This window comes from Sinohyriopsis cumingii, chromosome 18 (assembly GCF_028554795.1).
Source record: "Sinohyriopsis cumingii isolate HCF-2022 chromosome 18, ASM2855479v2, whole genome shotgun sequence".
Taxonomy (NCBI): Eukaryota; Metazoa; Mollusca; class Bivalvia; order Unionida; family Unionidae; genus Sinohyriopsis; species Sinohyriopsis cumingii.
This window is the reverse complement of record NC_142978.1, coordinates 29,045,887-29,066,716: the sequence shown is the minus strand read 5'-3', so window position 1 is coordinate 29,066,716 and position 20,830 is coordinate 29,045,887. Positions and strand designations below refer to the sequence as shown.

At 35.4% G+C, this 20,830-nt stretch overlaps 1 protein-coding gene across 1 annotated transcript in view; it reads right to left on the bottom strand.

The window, feature by feature from the left end:
* Nucleotides 1–20,830, bottom strand: part of LOC149776296 (integrin alpha-V-like) — a 147,634-nt gene that overhangs the window by 82,500 nt on the left and 44,304 nt on the right. The window contains exons 4-7 of the mRNA XM_089942765.1: nt 19,424–19,539; nt 12,629–12,731; nt 4,367–4,415; nt 3,476–3,553 (exon numbers count right to left, since the gene is read on the bottom strand). Of these exons, the coding sequence (XP_089798891.1) occupies nt 3,476–3,553; nt 4,367–4,415; nt 12,629–12,731; nt 19,424–19,539 (346 nt within the window). The remainder of the gene's footprint in view (nt 1–3,475; nt 3,554–4,366; nt 4,416–12,628; nt 12,732–19,423; nt 19,540–20,830) is intronic.

Genomic DNA, 20,830 nt, shown 5'->3' with positions numbered 1-20,830 from the left:
CTGTGTATTGCTATTTATTCCTCCACACAAAGCCCTAACAAACTGTATTTTAATTTTGACTATCCCATACATATATACAGTAATTGGCACCAACTAGGTATGGGACAGCTACCAGACTGCAACTAGTTATCAGCTATTATATTGTTTGCATCAACATCCACTATGACAACAGACTTTACTGGGCAAATAAGTCGGTTTGAATATTTGTTTCACTGATGTTCAGTTACACTGATGCAGAGCCATGATCTTCTAGACAATTACATATGCTATCTCCCTGTTCTTCTTAGCACACAATTAATGATTTGCCTAGATTGGACATCCATAGACGTCACTGTCCTGTGCCATAAAAATATGGTATCTGCACACAGAGCTAGGTGACATTTGACCATAAATATATGGTTCCTGCATACACAACCAGGTGACATTATCCATAAATATATGGCTTCCACACTGCCATGGTTAACATTTAAAATAAAAAATAACCCATTACCTAATGGAAAAAACCTTCTGGAAAGTTCTTAATGTTTACAAAATAAAATGTTATTTATTATCAGCAGTCTCTTGCTAAAATTATAATATGAAATGTGTAGTAAACAACGAGTAGACTTAGCACTTGATAGGGAATTTTCAAAGTTTGTGACAAATTGAGATAGCCATGTTTACAAAGTCCAACATACAATGTTACATTACAATACCATATAATGAAATAAAAGAATTAAAATAAACCTAAAAAACAATGCAAATTATATATATATATATATATATATATATATATATATATATATATATATATATATATATATACAAAATCTGAATTACATATCTGCATATAAATTATTTGCTTTTACTCTTAGATATTCTGACATTTTCTTACTGCAGCTATAGTTTCAAAGGTCTGTGGGTAGCCTAGACAACTTAATCTTCCTTCACAATCAGCCTATGATAAAATCATAACTGCTGCAACTATGGCTAGTCTTAATACATTCAGGAACTGGTTTTCAGAATATATATCCAAAACAGATTTTCTGCAATGACCAAATCTAAATTATAGTAAACAACATCATGCCAGTTAATTTTGGTAACTCTGCTTTATGAATTATGTTTAGTTAATAAGTAAACCATCAGTTATTTCATTGTCCCCAGTTTTGTCCTGAGCATATAATCTTTCAATCTCGCTGACTTTTCATAGAGAAATAAATTATCTTTTGTTTCAACATGACATGCTGTTGTTGTCCTTTAAACATTTCCCTAATTGCTCACCAATGGATTAATTAACTGTACCCATCCAGAAAACAACCCAATTAGAATTCTTCCACAGTTTATGCAATACTCCAATAGATTTTCAACATAAAGGTGTTTATATTTAAACAATATTCTCCATTGATATAGGATTAATTGAGATCACAGAGAAAAGGCAAAAAGGACATGATCTGATCAACTAAGCTAAAACCAAACTTTTAAAAATCACACATTGAGTACAAGAAATTGTGTGAACCACAAGTAACATGTGCAATAGTTTTCCCCACTGGGTGGTAAAAGTGGAATGACTGGATCATTTTTGCAAGAAACCTGCAATCCAGTGACATGACAGCATCTCTGATTACTGCTATTAAACTGCATCTTTTTCATTTGGAACTATATTCTATCTAAGAAACATCCACAGTTATTATTCTATTCATAAAGAAAACATTAGGATCATTCCAATGACCAAAAATAACCATACTGCATCACTTAGATACATATAGAAAGTAAATTAACCTTAATTGCAGGAAGCATTCAGAGAATGCAGCTTTGTGTATTTATTTTTAAGAATTTGGTTAAAAGTCAGCAGTCAAGTCACTTTCATAGAGAAGTATATCTCCTTGACTTAATAGAGATGTTATTATTATCACCAGTTTGGAAAACCATGTCATCAGGATTCTCCATGTGTAATTTGGTTAGCATTTCAGAAAACCATGATGTTAGGATTCTCCATGTGTAATTTGGTTAGCATTTCAGAAAACCATGATGTCAGGGTTCTCCATGTGTAATTTGGTTAGCATTTCAGAAAACCATGATGTCAGGGTTCTCCATGTGTAATTTGGTTAGCATTTCAGAAAACCATGACATCAGGATTCTCCATGTGTAATTTGGTTAGCATTTCAGAAAACCATAATGTTAGGATTCTCCATGTGTATTTTGGTTAGCATTTCAGAAAACCATGATGTTAGGATTCTCCATGTGTAATTTGGTTAGCATTTCAGAAAACCATGATGTCAGGTGTTCCATGTGTAATTTGGTTAGCATTTCAGAAAACCATGATGTTAGGATTCTTCATGTGTAATTTGGTTAGCATTTCAGAAAACCATGACATCAGGATTCTCCATGTGTAATTTGGTTAGCATTTCAGAAAACCATGATGTCAGGGTTCTCCATGTGTAATTTGGTTAGCATTTCAGAAAACCATGATGTTAGGATTCTCCATGTGTAATTTGGTTAGCATTTCAGAAAACAATGATGTTAGGATTCTCCATGTGTAATTTGGTTAGCATTTCAGAAAACCATGATGTTAGGATTCTCCATGTGTAATTTGGTTAGCATTTCAGAAAACCATGATGTTAGGATTCTCCATGTGTAATTTGGTTAGCATTTCAGAAAACCATGATGTCGGGGTTCTCCATGTGTAATTTGGTTAGCATTTCAGAAAACCATCAGTCAATTTTGTTTTCATTCCTTTTCTTCCCTTTACTTAGATGTAACAACCACACTGAATGTCATACAATAATAATCATTTATACATAAAAAGAACCAATACCAGGAAAAATATTTTTGAAAATGTTGTCTAAATTATTCACACTATCTTTACAAAACTTTTATGTAGATTAATGGACATATGAAGATGGAGGATAGACAATAGACAATACATGACACCACAGACAAATGCACAACATATGGCAGACATGACAGATGACATATGATTCATGACAATGCATGACAGATAATAGACAAAGCATGAAAAAAGGTTGAGATTTATAAAACACAATATGGTAGATACATGCATAACAGATGACAGAAAATGCTTGACAGATGCATATAGTACAGTGAATTCACTATTTTTTGATGGGATAACAAGTTTTTTGGATATTGTTGTTGTTACCTATACAAACCATAAATTTGAAAACCCAATTGAACAATAAGAATTCTACCCCAATCCAAAACTTGAGGAACTGACACAAATTTTGTGTTTAAAAAAAAGAGATGAAATAAATTCACAATAATTAAGTTTACAAGGCCTCTGGACTTGAAACCTTTGTAAATTGTCACTTTCCTGCTGGACAAGGGACTATACTCAGACAAAAATGTCAATGATTGATTGTTGCTTGCATGGGAGGAAAACAAAAACTCATGTAAGAATGAGTAGATGAGTAGATGTTTAAAACAAAAACTTTCTGGTCTGGTCAATTAAAATTCTTCCACTTTTAAGAGAAATCCTTACCAAAATACTGCACCCACAGCCCATCTTTTCTTCTGTCAAAGATGTGTTCTCTACTTATTTGATGTGATTTAACGGCACCTTAAAGAAATAGTAGATTATGTTTACATTTCTGGGTTACAAAGTTGCATTCTTTCTGATATGAAAAATATAAAATGTTTACCATCAACCAGTTTTTCTTTCCCAATCAATGATTCAATTTATTCTAAGGTGATGGTGAAATAAACATTATATTGTGATGGAAAAAATGCTGCAAATAGCAATTAGAGAGATGAAAATAATCCTATACACACATTACCTTGTAGGCAACAAGAATTACAGGATTGGTATTTGAAACTAAGTCTGCAAAAGGTATTTACAGGACTGGGATTTACAAAAAACAATAAAACCCACAGAGGTACAGTCACAATATTTGTATGTGAAGCCATGCTGTTGCCCTTATATAACATAGTACATGTACCAATCCAAACATTAGTAAGCAATTGTACTATGTAACTTAATGGAATCTGATGGCTGAATCACATGACCTTCCTCAGTTATATTTAACTAACTAAATGGCTGAACATGTTTAAAAAAAGGATGGCTAATTAAGGAAATGAACAACTGTAAGTAATGACCAACTAACATTGCTTATTTAAATTATTAACACTGTTTACATAGATATAAATATGACTCCTCAGCCAAATAACTATTGCCATTATACCTGTATAGATTAGCAATTAAAGAAGTCTAATAATATAAATACTTCTATACAATATTTGATCTAGAAAAGAGAACCTTAGCATTGAAAGTCAAAAGCATTCAATCTAGAAAAATGAAACTATTTAGCATCAAAATTCAATAGTATGTAATGAACAAAATTAAAAGCTAGAATTAAAATATATAACATTGTACCCCGTCCTTCTTTCACTCCTGGACCTCCAATGAAGCTGTACTTTCCATCCTGAAAATAGCACAAAAATTTAAAAATAATTTATTTTCCTTTCACAGAATCATTTTTTGTTACATTCGTTTTATTTATCCATCCTCCTCACTTCAAAAGAGACAGTTACAAAGAAAGATAGCATGGCACCATTTACAATTTAAAAGACCTTATAATACCAACTAACCTCCTCCATCTGTGTTTCTGAAAGATTATAATGGAATTGGGTATTTTAATACTAAACACATTAAAATAAACAGTAACCACTGTTATCTTTCATATAACGAACATTATTATACTCTTCTTATGTGTACTTAAAGGGGGAATGGTACTTTACTTTGAGTCATCCTCTATAAATAAATTATTATTATTATTATTATTATTATTATTATTATTGTTATTGTTATTATAATTGTGTGACTTTGCATTCTGTACAAAAGGTAAAAAATGGCATGTACTTTTCTTTAAAAGGATCCTGGCATTTATGTGATTTTAAACTTGATCCCCAGTCAGCGTCCTGTTGGGCCGTGGATGATGTTGGGGTGTCCTAAATAACCTAGATTGAATAATGGATGGCCGTGCATGATGTCCTAAATAAACTAGATTGAATAATGAATGGCCGTGGATGATGTCTTAAATAACCTAGATTGAATAATGGATGGCCTTGGATGATGTTGGGTGTCCTAAATAACCTAGATTGAATAATGGATGGCCGTGGATGATGTTGGGGTGTCCTAAATAACCTAGATTGAACAACGGATGGCTGTGGATGATGTTGGGGTGTCCTAAATAAGCTAGATTGAATAATGGATGGCCGTTGATGATGTTGGGGTGTCCTAAATAACCTAGATTGAATAATGGATGGCCGCGGATGATGTTGGGGTGTCCTAAACAACCTAGATTGAACAATGGATGGCCGTTGATGATGTTGGGTGTCCTAAATAACCTAGATTGAATAATGGATGGCTGTGGATGATGTTGGGGTGTCCTAAATAACCTAGATTGAACAACGGATGGCTGTGGATGATGTTGGGGTGTCCTAAATAACCTAGATTGAATAATCGATGGCCATGGATGATGTTGGGGTGTCCTAAATAACCTAGATTGAATAATGGATGGCCGCGGATGATGTTGGGGTGTCCTAAACAACCTAGATTGAACAATGGATGGCCGTTGATGATGTTGGGTGTCCTAAATAACCTAGATTGAATAATGGAAGGCCATTGATGATGTTGGGGTGTCCTAAATAACCTAGATTGAATAATGAATGGCCATGGATGATGTTGGGGTGTCCTAAATAACTTAGATTGAATAATGGATGGCTGTTGATGATGTTGGGGTGTCCTAAATAACCTAGATTGAACAACGGATGGCCATGGATGATGTTGGGGTGTCCTAAATAACCAAGACTGAATAACGGATGGCCTTGGGTGATGTTGGGGTGTCCTAAATAACCTAGATTGAATAATGGATGGCCGTGGATGATGTTGGGGTGTCCTAAATAACCTAGACTGAATAATGGATGGCCTTGGATGATGTTGGGGTGTCCTAAATAACCTAGATTGAATAATGGATGGCCGTGGATGATGTTGGTGTGTCCTAAATAACCTAGATTGAATAATAGATGGCCGTGGATGATGTTGGGGTGTCCTAAAAAATAACCTAGATTGAATAATGGATGGCCATGGATGATGTTGGTGTGTCCTAAATAACCTAGATTGAATAATGGATGGCCGTGGATGATATTGGGGTGTCCTAAAAAATAACCTAGATTGAATAATGGATGGCCCTGGATGATGTTGGTGTGTCCTAAATAACCTAGATTGAATAATGGATGGCAGTGGGTGATGTTGGGGTGTCCTAAATAACCTAGATTGAATAATGGATGGCCGTGGATGATGTTGGGGTGTCCTAAATAACCTAGACTGAATAATGGATGGCCGTGGATGATGTTGGGGTGTCCTAAATAACCTAGATTGAATAATGGATGGCCGTGGATGATGTTGGTGTGTCCTAAATAACCTAGATTGAATAATGGATGGCCGTGGATGATGTTGGGGTGTCCTAAAAAATAACCTAGATTGAATAATGGATGGCCGTGGATGATGTTGGTGTGTCCTAAATAACCTAGATTGAATAATGGATGGCCGTGGATGATGTTGGGGTGTCCTAAAAAATAACCTAGATTGAATAATGGATGGCCATGGATGATGTTGGTGTGTCCTAAATAATCTAGATTGAATAATGGATGGCAGTGGATGATGTTGGGGTGTCCTAAAAAATAACCTAGATTGAATAATGGATGACCGTGGATGATGCTGATGTGTCCTAAATAACCTAGATTGAATAACGGATGGCCAAATACTGCAGTTAATCCTTGAACTTTGAATCAAACCTGGTACCAATGAAGAACAATGCTATGAACTCTTTCAATTCTAATTATCAAAATGACACTATGGAGTATCACCTACACTTCATTCTGAGCACAGTAATGAGAATGTTATTGCACTTGGAACATAGTTGAAATTACAGTACAATTTCTAACTGTAATCAAGCTTTAGATCCCATGACATACTCATGTAATTCGGATTGTCAGAACTAACAAAGTACATTTTGAGGAAATTCAAGAAACAAAAATGTAAGCATATTTTTGGCCATTCTTATTACCAGCTAAAGTAGACATATTAATGCCTTGTCATGTTTCCCCAGCTATGTTATGACCTGTATGGTGTCTATCACTAGCCTAAATCCAAAACATTGCATCAAAAAAGTTAATCACAGAAAATTGTAAAGCAGCTAGTCACAATCCATTCAGCCAGTGAAAATAAGAATTCTTCATCGTTTTGGCTTATTGGCTCTAAGGTACTTACTTTTCAACCAAAACCTTCAGTGTCATTTTTTTCCCATGAATTTAGCAATTTCAAATTGATATGACTGAAAAATTATTAAATCTATGTTAAAATTCTAAATCACACAAAAATGGTATGTATCTGATAGATATGTGATAGCCCTTGTCCTCAGTATGCTTTTCTGTATTATTTTCATAAACCCAGAGAGCACTGGCCATAATCTGAACCATTCCATTAACGAAAAGTTATGAACACTTCTCTAAAATAACTGTTTAAATGATCAGAATGGTATTTTCAACACTGCTTCTCTCACGTTTTTGTTGTAGACATTGCGAATATCATGATCATTATTTGCTTGTTTGAAAGTTTCACAGTAAACGCATCCAAATTGTTCACTTTATCATCTCTACTTTCAAATACACGAAACAGCTGTTTTAGTTCATTCACAAACAAATCTAATAAACTTAAACCTATAAAAGCGTACATCATTTGTTTATAAAGAAGTTCCAAATACATATATGAAATCTGGAAATTTGTTAGATGGTGACAAAATATTTCTTCTATATAAAAATTCTAACAAATTCTCAAATGTACTGTTAGTTTCTTAGATCTTCAAAGAAGCGGAAATGTACAAAAATTTTAGTTTATGATTGAACACAGGTTTATCTAGGAACAAAATTAACAGTTAATTTGACACTGTTTCATTATATCATGTCTATACATGTTCCATTTGGTATACAGTGGATGTGTATACATGTTCCATTTGGTATCCAGTGGATGTGGTATTATATTATGTGTAAACATGTTGCAATTGGTATACAGTGGATGTGTATACATGTTGCAGTTGTTATACAGTGGATGTGTATACATGTTGCAGTTGTTATACAGTGGATGTGTATACATGTTGCAGTTGTTATACAGTGGATGTGTATACATGTTGCAGTCAGTACACAGTGGATGTGTATACATGTTGCAGATGTTATACAGTGGATGTGGCATTATATCATGTGTGTACATGTTGCAGTTGTTATACAGTGCATGTGGCATTATATCATGTCTATACATGTTGCAGTTGGTATACAGTCGATGTGTATACATGTTGCAGTTGTTATACAGTGGATGTGTATACATGTTGCAGTCAGTACACAGTGGATGTGTATACATGTTGCAGATGTTATACAGTGGATGTGGCATTATATCATGTGTGTACATGTTGCAGTTGTTATACAGTGCATGTGGCATTATATCATGTCTATACATGTTGCAGTTGGTATACAGTAGATGTGTATACATTTTGCAGGTGATATTCAGTGGATGTGCATACATGTTGCAGTTGGTATACAGTGGATGTGTATACATGTTGCAGTTGGTATACAGTTGATGTGGCATTATATCATGTGTATACATGTTGCAGTTGTTATACAGTGGATGTGTATACATGTTGCAGTCAGTACACAGTGGATGGCTATACATGTTGCAGATGTTTTACAGTGGATGTGGCATTATATCATGTGTGTACATGTTGCAGTTGTTATACAGTGCATGTGGCATTATATCATGTCTATACATGTTGCAGTTGGTATACAGTAGATGTGGCATTATATCATGTCTATACATGTTGCAGTTGGTATACAGTAGATGTGTATACATGTTGCAGGTGGTATTCAGTGGATGTGCATACATGTTGCAGTTGGTATACAGTGGATGTGTATACACATTGCAGTTGGTATACAGTGGATGTGGCATTATATCATGTCTATACATGTTGCAGTTGGTATACAGCAGATGTGTATACATGTTGCAGTTGGTATACAGTGGATGTGTATACATGTTGCAGTTGGTATACAGTGCATGTGTATACATGTTGCAGTTGGTATACAGTGCATGCCTATACATGTTGCAATTGGTATGCAGTGGATGTGGCATTATATCATGTCTATACATGTTGCAGTTGGTATACAGTGGATGTGTATACATGTTGCAGTTGGTATACAGTGGATGTGTATACATGTTGCAGTTGGTATACAGTAGATGTGTATACATGTTGCAGTTGGTATACAGTGGATGTGTATACATGTTGCACTTGGTATGCAGTGGATGTGTATACATATTGCAGTTGTTATACAGTTGATGTGGCATTATATCATGTCTATACATATTGCAGCTGGTATACAGTGGATGTGAATACATGTTGCAGTTGTTATACAGTGGATGTGTATACATGTTGCAGTCAGTACACAGTGGATGTGTATACATGTTGCACTTGGTATACAGTGGATGTGTATACATGTTGCAGTTGGTATACAGTGGATGTTTATACATGTTGCAGTTGGTATACAGTGGATGTTTATACATGTTGCAGTCAGTACACAGTGGATGTGTATACATGTTGCAGTCAGTACACAGTGGATGCGTATACATGTTGCAGGTGGTATACAGTGGATGTGTATACATGTTGCAGTTGGTATACAGTGGATGTTTATATATGTTGCAGTTGGTATACAGTGGATGTGTATACATGTTGCAGTTGGTATACAGTTGATGTGGCATTATATTATGTGTATACATGCTGCAGTTGTTATACAGTGGATGTGGCATTATATCATGTCTATACATGTTGCAGTTGGTATACAGTGGACATGTATACATGTTGCAGTTGGTATACAGTGCATGTGTATACATGTTGCAGTTGGTATACAGTGCATGTCTATACATGTTGCAATTGGTATGCAGTGGATGTGGCATTATATCATGTCTATACATGTTGCAGTTGGTATACAGTGGATGTGTATACATGTTGCAGTTGGTATACAGTGGATGTCTATACATGCTGCAGTTGTTATACAGTGGATGTGGCATTATATCATGTATATACATGTTGCAGTTGTTATACAGTGGATGTGTATACATGTTGCAGTTGGTATACAGTTGATGTGGCATTATATCATGTATCTACATGTTGCAGTTGTTATACAGTGGATGTGTATACATGCTGCAGTTGGTATACAGTTGATGTGGCATTATATCATGTATCTACATGTTGCAGTTGTTATACAGTGGATGTGGCATTATATCATATGTATACATGCTGCAGTTGTTATACAGTGGATGTGGCATTATATCATGTGTATACATTTTGCAGTTCTTATACAGTGAATGTGGCATTATATCATGTATATACATGTTGCAGTTGTAATACAATTGAGTGGCATTATATCATGCAAGTCAATTCAAGTTTATGGCTTCTCAGTAGGATGAAACAGTTTCTCCCTGAAAGACACAGAAAACTATTTTGTAACAGTTACATACAACCCTATTTAGACTACTGTAATACAGTATGGGGTAATTCAAATGATAAAAACATAGCAAAGCTGGCACATCTTCAAAAAGGAGCATTTGGGCTAATATCAATTCAGAAATAAAGCAAGGAAACTTTTTAGCTGGTAGGTTAAAAATATTACCTATTAAAGACCGAATCTGTTTGAGAAAAGCCAAATTAATGTACAGGATATCTCATAATAGTGCTCCTGAATATTTACAATCACTATTCCAGTATAGGCTAGCTGGTAATACTCTCCACCTGCAATCCATGTCTACCAAACAGTATAAAATTCCCAAAGAAGGAGTTATTTAAAAAACGTTTCCAGTACTCTGGAACTCTGCTCTGGAAGAGTATTCCAGTTGAGATTAGAAATGCCCACTCTATTTCCTTCTTCCAAACCCAATATATCCAGTGGCTTCAAAGATGCAGCTAAAATAAATTCCTTTGTATGAGGGCCTGAAGGTAGATTAGTCCTTAGCTAATTGTGTTACCCTCTTTAAATAAGGCCGTTCTGTGTATACATGTTGCAGTTGTTTGTTATACAGTGGATGTGGCATTATATCATGTGTATACATGTTCAGTTGTTATACAGTGGATGTGGCATTATATCATGTATATACATGTTGCAGTTGTTATACAGTGGATGTGCCATTATATCATGTATATACATGTTGCAGTTGTTATACAGTGGATGTGGCATTATCTCATGTGTGTACATATTGCAGTTGGTATACAGTGCATGTGTATACATGTTGCAGTTGTTATACTGAGGATGCAGCATTATATCATGTGTATACATGTTGCAGTTGTTATACAGTGGATGTGGCATTATATCATGTATATACATGTTGCAGTTGTTATACAGTGGATGTGGCATTATATCATGTATATACATGTTGCAGTTGTTATACAGTGGATGTGCCATTATATCATGTATATACATGTTGCAGTTGTTATACAGTGGATGTGGCATTATCTCATATGTGTACATATTGCAGTTGGTATACAGTGGATGTGTATACATGTTGCAGTTGTTATACTGTGGATGCAGCATTATATCATGTGTATACATGTTGCAGTTGTTATACAGTGGATGTGGCATTATATCATGTGTGTACATGTTCCAGTTGTTCTTCAGTGGATGTGGCATTATATTATGTATATATATGTTGCAGTTGTTATACAGTGGATGTGGCATTATATCATGTATATACATGTTGCAGTTGTTATACAGTGGATGTGGCATTATCTCATGTGTGTACATGTTGCAGTTGGTATACAGTGGATATATATACATGTTGCATTTGTTATACTGTGGATGCAGCATTATATCATGCGTATATATGTTGCTGTTGTTATACAGTCGATGTGGCATTATATCATGTATATACATGTTGCAGTTGGTATACAGTGGACGTGTATACATGTTGCAGATGTTATACAGTGGATGTGGCATTATATCATGTGTGCACATGTTGCAGTTATTATACAGTGCATGTGGCATTATATCATGTCTATACATGTTGCAGTTGGTATACAGTCGATGTGTATACATGTTGCAGTCAGTACACAGTGGATGCGTATACATGTTGTACTTGGCATACAGTGGATGTGTATACATGTTGCAGTTGGTATACAGTGGATGTGTATACATGTTGCAGTTGGTATACAGTGGATGTGGATACATGCTGCAGTTGGTATACAGTGGATGTCTATACATGTTGCAGTTGTTATACAGTTGATGTGGCATTATATCATGTCTATACATGTTGCAGTTGGCATACAGTAGATGTGTATACATGTTACAGTAGGTATACAGTGGATGTGGCATAACCATAACAAATACTCATACAATCACTTTAATGTATCTCTAATTTGGGGGCCAAAATCAGACCCCACTTAACCTTGTTCTTTCAAATTCTGTAGACTAAGTATTATCAAATGTTTCTTTACATTTTAGTTTTTCACCTATGGTGCTAGTGTTATTTCCAAAACACAGCATCTGAGACTGATGTTTGCACTGAAGAAGTTTTACGATTTCCAAGGCTGTTCTTTGAACTTACCTGGGAATATTTCATAGAGAAGCCACCCATAGCTAGAGCAAAGTCATCAGTGCCATCTGGTAGAAAATATTCATCAGGTTTCTTCCAAAATGGAAAACAATACCTGTACATAAAAAATATAATTTTCTTATGCTTATTCATTTATTTAATTATGTATCTAGCTTTTACATTTAATTTAAAAACAGAAAGGAGTTTAAGTAAATGAATGTTTAGAGTTTATCAACAATATCTAATTTCATGTAAAACAGCTACAGTTATCAACAATATGTAATTTCATGAAAAACAGCTATTGTTATCAACATTATGTAATGTGATGTAAAACAGATATAGTCATCAACATTATGCAATTTGATGTAAAACAGATACAGTTATCAAAAATATGTAATTTTATGTAAATCAGATATAGTCATCAACAATATGCAATTTCATGTAAAACAGCAACAGTCATCAACAATATGTTATTTCATGTAAAATAGCTACACTTATCAACATTATGTAATTTTATGTAAATCAGATATAGTCACCAACAATATGTAATTTCATGTAAAACAGCCCCAGTTATCAACAATATGTTATTTCATGTAAAACAGCTAGTTATCAACAATATGTAATTTCATGTAGAACAACTACAGTTGCCGTTATAATCAGAAAAGTATGTCTTTCCATTTTCTGATCAATGCCATTATAGTCAGAAAAGTATGTCTTTCCATTCTCTGATAAATACAGTCATAGTCAATGAAGTATGTCTTTCCATTTTCTGATAAGTGCCATTATAGTCAGAAAAGTACGTCTTTCCATTCTCTGACAAATGCAATCATAGTCAATGAAGTATGTCTTTCCATTTCTGATGAATGCTCTCAGAGTCAGAAAACTATCTCTTTCTATTTCCTGATAAGTGCCATTATAGTCAGAAAAGTACATTTTTCCATTCTCTAATAAATGCCATCATAGTCGGAAAAGTATGTTTTTCCATTCTCTGATAAATGCCATCATAGTCAGAAAAGTATGTCTTTCCATTCTCTGACAAATGCAATCATAGTCAATGAAGTATGTCTTTCCATTTTCTGATAAATGCCATTATAGTCAGAAAAGTACGTCTTTCCATTTCCTGGTGAATGCTATCATAGTGAGAAAAGTATGTGTTTCTATTTCCTGATAAATGCCATTATAGTCAGAAAAGTATGTGTTTCTGCATCCTGATGAATGCCATTATAGTCAGAAAAGTACGTCTTTCCATTTCCTGATGAAAGCCATCAGTCAGAAAAGTATGTGTTTCTATTTCCTGATGAATGCCATCATAGTCAGAAAAGTATGTGTTTCTATTTCCTGATGAATGCCATCATATTTAGAAAAGTATCTATTTCTATTTCCTGATGAATGCCATTATAGTCAGAAACATATGTGTTTCTATTTCCTGATGAATGCCATTATAGTCATAATGTATGTGTTTCCATTTCCTGATGAATGCCATTATAGTCATAATGTATGTGTTTCCATTTCCTGATGAATGCCATTATAGTCAGAAAAGTTGTTTATATCAAAATGTGGTTGGATTCTATTGACTCCAAGCATCATGTTATAGAGGGGTCATACCAAATATTCATTATTTTGCTTTTTCTCCTTGATCAGAGGCAGCAAAGGCGAAAGGGGTTATAAAAGTGGGTGCAAAAAATGTGCTTTTGAGTAAAAGAAGATAAAACTAGTCTGAAATATATTTGTGTTTACAACAACTTACATTTATGCAGTACAATCCATAATGCATTAAGTACACTAAATGTATAAGAAAAATCCATAAATTATGTAAAGATCACATGTTATAAAATTCATCTATCAATCACACCTGTTAGAAAACGCAAACAACACATACATAAAAATTATAGTCCTCATCTGATCTTTATCCCATTGTCAACAAACATGTACACAATCAATTCACTACAATATTCACTGTCGCCAATAGGATGTGGCTATAGCTGTTTAGATTCTACATGTACTTAAACTGGCCTAGATTTTGGTCAGCTGGAGACAGCTGTCATATTGCCAAAACTGTCAAGAGGATGAGACTATTCACTGGGAAATGAAAACATATTGACAAATCAAAAAGTTAAATGAACATCTTTGCGAGATGCCATTCCTTCAATTAACTTTATATCCAGATATACATATGGTTTCAAAGAAGTGGAAAGTTACATTTTATGCAGATGTTGCTAGCGATCATAAGCATAAACCTTTCTCCAGCAAAAAGGAAACTTCCGTGGCTCAGTCACTTTGGAAAATGCAACAATCCCTCAGAGTCCATTGCTTTTATTTAGTTTGGTGCTGACTTCCTTTGATGAAAGCAAATTTTTAAATCAATTATGTTTCTCCAAGACAATCCCCAATCACATTGCATGAGGAATAATAGCCATCTACCTCACAAATCCAGCCCTACTAAAAGATACAAATCACCTTTTTTTGTCTATTTCAATAGACAATGGGGAATAACTCCTGTCCCTTATCTCCCTTGGCACTGCCAGGTTTTGCTAGATTTATTTGAGTGATATACTCACGAGGATTCTTGCATGGCAGGGTGGGTGGAAGGGTTTTAAAGTATTGTGATTGCGTAATTATTCTCTGAAAAACAATTTACTTCAAAATTTGCTTTCTCCTTCAAATACCTACCCGAAACACATTACACTAGGAGAATAAGTAAGAAGAGGAGGGATGCTGAGCCTCCTTGTAGGGAAGAAGAGCTGGATGCCCCATGTGAGTGATAACAAATTCTCCTAATTACATAAGCAGCACAGCCTGGGGTCCCTTGACCTGTGACCCTAACATACAGTTAAGAAGATGAATATTGAAATCTTCTTACTTACAAAATTTCACCAGCAAATCAAGCAAAGCTAACATGCTACCAGTTAACTTTGGGGCCACCACCAGACCAACCAAATGTAAGTTTTTCTTCTGCAATGCTGAATCTTTGAGATAAAAATGAGAAGGTTGACTCCGCATGCAGGCCAACAAATTATATCTCGAATCCAATCATTACGAACTGTAATCTACATTAGATGACTCTGTTCTGGTTAGAGGTCAGAGTACACCAAGCATACAACCCATTTCAGAAACAAAGGCTTGAGGGATGATGTCCTGTGTCCCAGCTCTTACAGGAAGAAAGAGGTGTTTGCTTGTGCCACAACCTGTTTCTGTGCTTTTCCAGTAGTACTTTAGAGCACAAACAGGATCTTGTATGGCTGCTTTTCTCGACCTGACTATGGGAGAGAGTGAAACAAGTGATGACTCTTTGGTGACCGATGGATGGTAACCAATTTTGGCTACAAAGACTGTATGTGTCCAGAGAACCACCAAACCCTCCAATTTGAACTGAAAAGAGTTCGGGTTGACATAAAGGGAATACAACTATCTTACCTTGCATGTGGAAACTAATGCTGTAAGGAAACATGTCGTATGATAGTAACTTTAGGGAAGAGTGTAATAAAGGCTCAAATTGAATCAAACTGATTCTTGTTAAAACCCAGGATTGGTTCCATTTGGAAACAGAGCGAAGGATTGAGACCATAGGGACAAAAGATCCAACAGGTCTGTATCATGACCAAAATCAGGTCTGCCATTATGCAGAAATGTGTCCAATATGAGCCTGAGATTCAATCTTTTCATAAATGAAAAGCATTGATGATAGCCTTCATTTCTTGGGTGCTGATGTGTAGAGGTTGTTCCCCTGGCTCCCAATTTCCGCTGACAGTAGTGAAGTCCGGCAACAAGTGGGCACACACTAACTGTGCATGCTGGTGTCGATACATAACATTATTTCCACTTGGGGCTTCTCCAGTGTGATTCAGAAATATAGTCCATGCAGCGAAATCAGCCCACTACACTACTAAGATCATGGAAAGTTCCAGCTGCAAAGAGCTTTTCGAGATTACTAACAAGCTAATGTCAAGGAACAAATCAACACCACTTCCAACTACCTTCTCTCCAGTTGACTTTCCGGACATGTTTGCAAATTTCTTCTGTGGCAAAATACAAACCATTAGAGATAAGCTTGACACCACAATTTCAATTGACTCATCGTCACCATACAGTTGGGATACAGAATTTCAGCGGCAACCATTAGCAGCATTTGAACCTGTCTCTATGGATTCTGTATGTACAATCATGATGAAGAGTGCACAAAAATCATGTGAACTTGATCCAATTCCAACATCACTTCTGCTTGAGTGCTTAGATCCAGTATTGCCTTCACTAACTGATGCTATTAATACCTCTCTCTCATCTGATGAATTCCCATCATTTTTCAAACCTGCCATTGTAAAGCCTCTGCTGAAGAAAGCAACACTAGACCATAACAATTTAAAGAACTACAGCCCAGTTTCAAATCTCCCATTCATATCAAAAATCGTAGAAAAGGTTGTATCTCATCTGAATTCAAACAGTCTTTTTAGCAATGTACAATTTGCATATTGCCCTTGCCACAGTACTGAAACTATTCTTCTAAAAGTAGTTAATGACATTCTCTCTGCTTTGGATAGCATAAAGATTAAAGTCCTCACCCTCCTTGATTTGTCTGCAGCATTTGACACAATAGACCATGATATATTACTTCACCGTCTCTAGCATGTATTTGACATTCATGATACAGCCTTACTGTGGTTCAAGTCCTACTAGGTCAAAAGGACGCAAATTGTGTCTGCAAATGGAATACCCTCCAGCCCAGTTGATCTATGTTGTGGTGCTTCACAGAGGTCTGTTCTTGGACCTGTTCTCTTCATTCTGTACATTCAGCCGCTCTCAAGTGTCATAGATCATCATCCAGTGTCTCACCAGTTGTACGCTGATGACACCCAAATATACAAATCTAGCCACCCAACTGAAGTTGATGCTAACATCCAAGGTGTAGAGAGGTGCATTTCTGATGTGAAATCATGGATTACATGTAACAAGCTGCAGATGAATGATGATAAAACTGAGGCCATTCTGATCACAACACAAAGACTTTCTCATTCACATCCTTTACCTCAAACAATAAATATCAGCAACACCAACATTAAATTCACACAATCAGTACAAAACCTAGATGTTGGCTGCATATCTAGAACTGAGACTCATCAGCTCCTTTCGCAAATATCTTTCAGCTGATGCCACTAAAACACTTGTGTGTTCATTAGTACTTTCAAGACGGGACTACTGTACTTCAATCCTGTCTGGTTCATCTCAATATCTACTCCAGAAACTTAAAAAAGTTCAAAACACAGCTGCTCGGATCATACTTAGATTACCATGATCAGAGCACACCTCCCCGCTGCTCTGTACCCTACACTGGCTATCCATTCGATCCAGAATCAAACACAAAATTTGTTCTCTGTGCTACGTTTCACTGTCGGACTCTAGTCAAACATACCTATCCGACCTCACCTATGTGTACACACCAGCAAGATACTTATGATCCTCTTCTGACAATCGTATACTCATTATTCCCACTATGAAAACAAAGTCATATGGTCAGCGTTCTTTTGTTTACCAGGGCCCAGCAACATGGAATGAATTACCCACTGAATTTAGACACAAAGACACAGTGATCCTATTCAAGAGTGCTGTCAAAACTCACTTATTTCGACTGCAAGAACAAACTTAAAGACCTAATAATGTTTCCTGCCTTAAATATTCTCAGCAGGTTATTTATGTTTTCTAATTTCATGGTGTTTGTTGTTGTAATCATATCATTATATATGTTTTTTATCTTATAGGTGTTGTCTAATGTTGTAAAGCACTTAGAGCTTCTAAAGATTAGGTGCTATACAAAGTCCTCATTATTATTATTATTATTATACACAACAATCGGTGCTTCAAAGGTAATAAGTTTTCTTTGACTTTTCAGCAAAACTATTTATATGGGTACATTTAGAAAAATAAAGAATTAGCTGTCATTTGGTTGATTGTAGAAGTTCCTTCCATGGTTGGTTGATTGCTGCCTTCCAAGGTTAGTTGATTGTACCTTATCCAGTAGCATGACAAGTTGAGTGTATCACAGCATACGGTACTTGGACCAGATATCGGCATAAGCGGATTATGATGTAACATTGCACTGTTAAGCTGGGTTTGTCAATAGGAGCAAAGTAAAGGATTTATGAAACAATAGATAGATTCCAGTGCATTTTATATCAAAATTTGTGTTTCCCTTTCATGGTGCAAACTGAATTTCTCCACATCGAACCCAAGATTGCATATACAAGTTTAAACAGCCAGCAATGTTGTTGCCAAAAAAACCATCAGATAGTATATTTTGTCACTAAAAATGTAAATATCACAACTTGTGACACTAGTGAAACCCAGCATGATCCCTGAATAATTTTTTTTACACATTATTTTCATACTTTTAAGAAGAAAACAAGAAACTTTCATGTACAACATAAACACATTTACATGAAAATTCAGGAGCCATTCCATGATTATCTTGTATTACAATTCATACATGATCCATTCCCCAAAATGATAATTTTACATCTTATTTGTTATACTTTCAAGCAAAAAAGTATTTGTTTATGTATGACAAAAAATGCGTGATATGATTTTTTTTTGCACTTCGTACTAGAAAAATACATGTATATGAAATGTCATGAGCCACACCAGAATTGTCTTATATCTGAATTTGTATTACACTGGGGTCACACTGTACTATTTTGGTGTCTCACAATGTAGCCAATGATGAGAGTGTGGCCTATCTTGTTCGGTGACTCATAAAGGGAATAAACTTTACTCAGATTAAGGCTAGACAACAAAACATGAATGGACTGCAGTACTTACTCATATTCATTTTCACACACCTCTTGCTGCCATGTTTCTTTGAAATGATAGCACTTTCCCACTGGAATGGTAAAGCTCTTCCTAGTCAAAGGGTATTTCCAACCAGGAGCACAAACCTGAAGTGAAGATCCCAAAATTCAGAATTTTGCATGGACTTATTTAGTACATAGTATATTCACAGGTTAAGTTAAATTACTATATAATTACTATGCAACAATTTTGTGATATATGTATCCCAAACAAATGTATTGTGTGACAGGAATTGCCCAGTCATTATTTTCCTCTTAATGGGGCATTACAAGGTGCTGTTATGCACATGAAGGACCCAATATATGTGCTGCTACATACAATGATGACACAGTATATGATTTAACAATAGACATACATGCATCAAGTTACACCACACATTTGTGTGCAATTCATTCATAGAAAATATTTATAGCTGTACTCTTCATCATTTGAGGAAAGTAATTTCATTATAGAAATTAAACAGATATAGTACACATTAAATGTGATTTTGTTTATGTGATTGATTTTTATTTTTAACGTAGCTTTAACAATTTTTCAGTCATATCGCTATGATGTCTGCAATGTGGCAGTTTATAGTGATGTCTAGCAATGGGGCATCATGCCGCAGACATGTAACATGATGTCCCACCCAGTCACATTATACTGACACCAGGCCGACCAGTCCTAACACTAACCTCTTAATGCTGAACGCCAAGCGAGGCAGCTGTTAGTACCATTTTTTAAGTCTCTGGTATGACTCGGCCGGGGATCGAACCCACAACCTCCCGCATCCGAGGCGGACAAGTACACATTAAACAGTTTTGTTTTGATACAGTTGGATATAATTATCTAGCAGCAATAAGCTTGCCCACCCGCACATAAGTCTCACCTACAATATATAGTAACAGTACAAAAACTATAATCGATCAATACAGATCATTTACATTTCAAAATTTATAATCCAACATAATATCAATATTAGGCAGATTTTGTGAGACTGTAAGTGTGGATACTCAAGGTAAATTCTAGAAATGAATTGTCCTCCTCCATTTCAAAATAAGACCAAGGCCTGCTATGTATAAACAAAATGGTCTTTAGGAAATCTCAGCAAATTAAAAAAAAAACTAAAACCATAACAGTCTTCTATGACAGTGACCCTGACCTCAAGGCAAAAGAGTGACTGAACACATCATAGAGTGAATTGTTTAAGCACTGTACTGATTCATGTTAAGTATAATCACTGTACTGATTCATGCTAAGTATAATCACTACTGATTCATGCTAAGTATAATCACCGTATTGATTCATGCTAAGTATAATCAGTGTACTGATTCATGCTAAGTATAATCGGTGCACTGATTCATGCTAAGTATAATCACTGTACTGATTCATCTTAAG